This window comes from Mus caroli, chromosome 2 (assembly GCF_900094665.2).
Source record: "Mus caroli chromosome 2, CAROLI_EIJ_v1.1, whole genome shotgun sequence".
NCBI classification, from domain to species: Eukaryota; Metazoa; Chordata; class Mammalia; order Rodentia; family Muridae; genus Mus; species Mus caroli.
In genome coordinates, this window is record NC_034571.1 from 120856246 (window position 1) to 120862077 (window position 5832).

Here is a 5832-nt window from a genome sequence, read left to right on the forward strand (position 1 = left end):
GAGGGGAGGGAAAAGGGAAGGGGAAGGGAAGGGAAAGGAAGGAAAGGGGGAAAAGGGAAAGGGAAGGGGAAAAGGGAAGGGGAAAGGGAGGGAAGGGGATGGGGAAAGTGAAGGGAAGGGGAAAGGGAAGAGAAGGGAAAGGGAAGAAAGGAAAGGAAAAGAAAGGAAAGGAGAAAGTCAGCTAGTGACATACCCCCTGCCTCTGCTTTCTGGCCATCATGTTGCCTGTGGCTCTATCCTACACTGCCTTCCACGCTATGAAACTGTGAGTCCAAACAAATCCTCACATGATGTTGTTTGGCTGTCTGTTTGCCACTGGGATAAGAAAGTCTTCTAACACCTGGACTCTTTTGCCAAGGAGGCATGAGCAGCCCAAAATAACCCGTTTGGAAAGCATGCGCATTTGTCATGACCTAGAAAAGGATCGAAGATCCCAAGTGGGCTACCTGTTTCTGTGGCACTATCCAGGGGGGCAGTTTCTCTCGTCTCTCTTAAATTTAGCAGGGAGAAGTTGATTATTATATCATTCTAATTTTATTCTAATTAGGGTGACTTAATATCCTCAATTTAAGTTGCTTAAATCAGGAAGGCTTAAGCTGCGACAGTTAGAGGATGTCACCGAGACACTGGAGAGGGGAGTGAAGACAGGAACAGAACTTGCCTGTTCCCTCAACAGGACAATGACTTGTCTACTCCCCAGTCTGTTGTTCCTTGTCTGCCTGGTGAAGGACAAAGACATCTGCCCTTCTGTTAGCTATGTTCCCTGCAATGGAGAGACCACAGAGCAGCCAGCATGGACTCTGTGCTGAGGTGGCCATAAACCCAGGGAGTGGTGCAGTGGGTGGGAATCAGAAACAGCACTTGACTAATGGGTGCAATGATACTGGTTTTGAAGCTAGAGGGAGACTAGTTGGAACAATCATAAATTAAATACATTTACAAAACTGTAAATGTTTGTCTTGATGATACATTGGGGAAGCTGAACTTGCCTGTGGGGCCATTTTAATTTTAATTTTAATTTTAATTTTAATTTTACCTCTGGTTGGAGTTAGTTGCTTCCCTTACTGTTGGCAGTGTTTGATTTTCACACTTACTTTATATAGTTATAATCACTATGAAAATATCCGTGTCACTTGATCCCATCATACAGTGATTAGCAAACCCATTGGGGTGAACACACTTGTGCTCTGCACTGTGTTTCTCCCTCTATGACCCTAAGATAAAATCTTGGCCCATGTGGTCCATCTAAAGACATAACTTTATTTTTTTAATATCTGTTTGTTTTTATTTTATGTATATGGGTTTTTGCTTGCATGTATGTCTATACATCATGTATATACCAATACCTAAGGAGACCAAAAGAGGGTGTCAAATGCCCTGGAACTGGAGTTACAAAAGGTTGTCAATCTGCCGTGTGGGTGCTGCGAACCTGCCAGTGTCCTTCGGAAGAGCAGCCAGTGCTCTTAACCACTGAGCCATCTCTCCAGTCCCTAAAGATATAAATTTAAAATTTCAAGACAACACTTCAAGGAACCAAGATAAAATGTCACATCCTTGCACAGCTCCAGGGACTTGGCCTGATGAGGAGATGTGGGTGAATAAAGAAATAATAGACACAGACATCCTGGGTCCAGGTGGACTGGGCTGTCTGCTAGAGAAACTGCACCGCAGAAACTCAGTGTGCTTATTGTATAGAGTTGAACAGGGAGGCAGGGTTATTGCATACAAATAGTCAAGGAGTCTGTGTTGATTGTACATAACTGGATCGAGGAGGCAGATTTGTCTAATCTCAATAGAAGTGGTCTCTGAAGGAGTGTTGCGGGAAGTATTAAAAAAGAGGACACCAAGTTCCCGAGCTACACCCAGCTACTCTCTGCCCATGGTCTCACTGCCTCTATGCTAGCCCCATGCAAGGACCTATCTCAGTCTTCCCAGCTCCACTTCATCTGCCTCAGAGCTGACCATACCTTCTCAGCCATCTACCCGCTGTGGTTGGGGGTCACAATTCCTCTTAACCCAGTAAATCAAAACTCTAGAAGCTTATAATTAATCAGTCCGATTTACATGTCAATAAATTCTCAATTCACAAGATGCCCAAACAATAATTTCAGAGACAATTGGTAATGATACAAGCTACCCACCTCGATTAGACAAGTTATCCCAATTATTCTATCCCTATATGATAATCTATCCCTATATTATAAATACCCGTGGCTATTTAAAGCCACTCGGAATCTAAATGGTTCTGTTCATCCTCCATCTTCCTCCTTCTCCTCCTTCCTTTCTTCCCCTGTCCTCCCCCATCCCTGCCTCTGAAACTCTTAGCTCCGCCTCCTTTTTCCCTGTCCAATCACAGGCTTCCTGTTGTATTAATATTTAAATTAATTGGACAGGGAAAATTCTGCTACAAAGGAGAGCAGTCCTCAGACACTATCAACACTTGCACTCACACCCCAAAGGAAGGTTTTTATATTTTGCTGAGCCCCACCCTGGCAGGGAAGGCTTTACCATTTTCCCATGGACCTGAGGCTGTGGGGTCCTCAGCACAGTTGTTCCTGGGTCAACAGCACAGGGCTTCCTCAGTTCCCTGCAAGAAAATTTAGAGGTCAGAGGACAACTTGTAACAACTGGTCTTTTCCTTCCACCCTGCAGGGAACTGGAATCAGTTCAATAGCCTTTACCAACTGAGCCATCTTGATGGCCCTGAAGTCTGTTTATAATAAGCAAAATAAAAATCTCAGTAAGACATAGCAATGGCTGCATCTCTATACAGAATTTCTATGGCAGCCTCAAATGCAGACTACAGCCCAGGCTTAAGCACCAGTTACAGCTGGAAACATCCCAGAGTGTCATCAATTAAGAAAGGAGAGAATGGCTGAGTCACTGGTGCTGACCTAAATCACCTCTGCCTTCAGTCCCTCACCAGGCAGCTTGACCTTTCCAGAGTCTGGCACCAGAGAACCCAACAGCTTTGATGTTAATGAATCAGAATCTGGGTTTTTAACAGCTTACCAGTGTTTGAACATGGCCTTTTGTAGAATGTTTGCAGGTAGCTTAGTCCTCTGCTGACTGAGGTTGTCATATGCACTTCACACCTGCTATTTTACATTCCAGTTCTCACAAAGTTCCCCCAGACCCCGCCCCACCAATGCTCTGAGATCTGTCAGCATCGCTCTCAGGAGTAGTATGGCTTTCTCTAAGAACCCTGTGTTTATTTGCAGGAGGACTTAGTCTCCGAGATCAGAAAAGGAAAGTGCTATCTGTCTGAATATGTTGGTATAAAAATTAAGGGCTAGGGACACAATTCAATGTGCAAAATGCCTGCTAAGTAAGCATGAAGGACCTATGTTTATATCCCCAGCACCCATATAAAAGCTAGGTGTGGCTGTATGCATCTTTAACGCCAGCAGTGGGGGAGTGGAGACAGGCAGATCCCTGGGGCTCACTGGCCAGTCAGCCTAGCTAAAATGACAGACTCCTGGTTCAATGAGAAACCTGTCACAGAAAAAAAAAAGTGTAGAGAGAAATTGACTTCTGCCCTCTACGCTCCTATATATGAGTGAGTGTATCTATACAACATGTACACACACACAAAACACCACTGAACTATCCTAAATATCCTACTGAGTGGAAATATTTAATTAGTTATGATTTGTCTAAACAATATTATACAGGCATTAAGCAGATAAGTAGATTTATATGTCCCAATGAAAGTCAAAGTATCACTTGATACGTTGTGAATGACAGCATAGGTCACATGCATTTAACCCATGTAGAAGTATTTCAGAGATGCAGGGCCTGGGAGCAGTCTTGTAATCAAGGTACTCAGCAGGCTGAGCCCAGAGGATTGTGGATCTGAGACCAGCCTGCGAAACTTAGTAAGCTTTTCTTTAATTAAAGTAAAGGAAGTATCATATATTGGGTTTAGGACTGCAGAGATGGCTCTTTTGGTAAAGTTTTTGTCATATGGACATGAGGACCTGAAATTTGATTCCCAGACTCATGAAAAAAAAAGCAAAGCTGTATACATACACACACACACATGCGAGAGAGAGAGAGAGAGAGAGAGAGAGAGAGAGAGAGAGAGAGAGAGATCATGTATGCTACTGTGAAGTAATGAAGAAAATGTTCTAAAACTAATAGCTGAAAAAAAGATGACTCAGCCCATTGGGCTAGTGCCCTGATAAGCATTTGTTAGTGCGTGACCCTGTCAGCAGGGCTTAGGCAACATGGTTCATGGTTCAGCTGGGTTTGCTTGTGCTCACTCTTGCTACAAGGGCTTGGTCAGTGCAGGTTGGGCCAAGTTACATCACTCATACATCTAGTGCTGGCTGTGCACTCTCTGCCAAGCCTCTTTTGTAGGTGATCCACAGATATCTTTGAGCAGATCTGCAACAATATTCAGTGTTTTGAAACAAAATTATAATTTTAAAGTTATGGGAGGGGTAGATATTGATAGATTGCTTTGTTTGAGTATTTCAATAGTATTCCCCCAAAGGCTTAACCTGTGGTCCCTGTTCTGCCTCTTTGCTGGCTGTGTCTGAATGCCAGCAATACACCGGCTCAGTGGTGCAGGGCAATGTCTAGAACGGGAGTCTGTAGTTCACATTTCCCTTTGAGGCATCAGCACCGCTGTACACCAGACTGGAAGGGAAAAGCTGGGTCTGGGACTAGCAGGATTATGATCACCGTGGGAACAAGTGCTGAGTACTGGAGGGGCAGAAGAAGAGAGAAGGCCTTGCTCAGAAATTGTGGCTCTTTCAGGAGAAGGCCTTTCCTGTGGCAAGCTCTAATGAAGCAGCCGTCTGAGATGATCTTAACTTGTTCATATTTCTTTATTGGGAGTGGATGTGAATGCATATGCTTTACTGGGGTAAACCAGGGATTATATAATTTGGGGGGTATGAATATCCAGGAAGGGATAGGTCATTGGCTGAAGGCTAAGGCTATTGAGATGCCTCATTAGCATGAAGCGGGGCTCCAGGTGCTATGATATGTGACTGACTGCTCATGGTCACCTTAGTTGAGTGTCATGGTCACAGGCTCCAGAGCAGGTGGTGCATGTACCAAGATGGTTGGTCTCAAGGCTGATGTGAGAGGCTGACAGAAGCCAGGGGAGAAAGGAGTTCTTCAGAGTTGGGATTCAGCAATGTGGAGGGATCAAAGTGGCCTGGTAAATGCCACAATTCCACCACAGAACGTGGAGGCTCCCAGAAGGATGGGGTCTTAGGCTTCTTTCTTGCCACAGAATTTGTTAATGGCAATTGAACTTAATCTGTTGTGGCTTTTGAGGACACTGGCAGGTCTGGCACTTGTGAGATGTGACTAATGCATGATTAACTCTGTGCAGGTTGTGGCCCAGGAACTGCTGGCCCAGTACAGCAAGCAGCATAAGAAAAACCCGCTCTTGGGTGTGATCCAAAACTGGACCGCAACTGCCGGGGACAAGCTGAGAACCAGGTACATACCGCCTGTCTTAGTCAGGGTTTCTATTCCTGCACAAACATCATGACTAAGAAGCAAGTTGGGAAGGAAAGTGTTTCTTCGGCTTACATTTCCATACTGCTGTTCATCACCAAAGGAAGTCAGTACTGGAACTCAAGCAGGTCAGGAAGCAGGAGCTGATGTAGAAGCCATGGAGGGATGTTCCTTACTGGCTTGCTCAGCCTGCTCTCTTATAGAACCTAAGACTACCAGCCCAGAGATGGTCCCACCCACAAGGGGCCTTTCCCCCTTGATCAGTAATTGAGAAAATGCCTTACAGTTGGATCTCATGGAGGCATTTCCTCAACTGAAGCTCCTTTCTCTGTGATAACTCCAGCTGTGTCAAGT

The 5832-nt window shown here is 44.8% G+C and overlaps 1 protein-coding gene across 1 annotated transcript in view; it reads left to right on the forward strand.

Moving 5' to 3' along the window:
* Acoxl (acyl-CoA oxidase like) overlaps positions 1 to 5832 on the forward strand; it is a 276006-nt gene that overhangs the window by 180519 nt on the left and 89655 nt on the right. Inside the window, 1 exon segment of the mRNA XM_021179280.2 lies at positions 5351 to 5460. Coding sequence (XP_021034939.1) covers positions 5351 to 5460 — 110 coding nt within the window.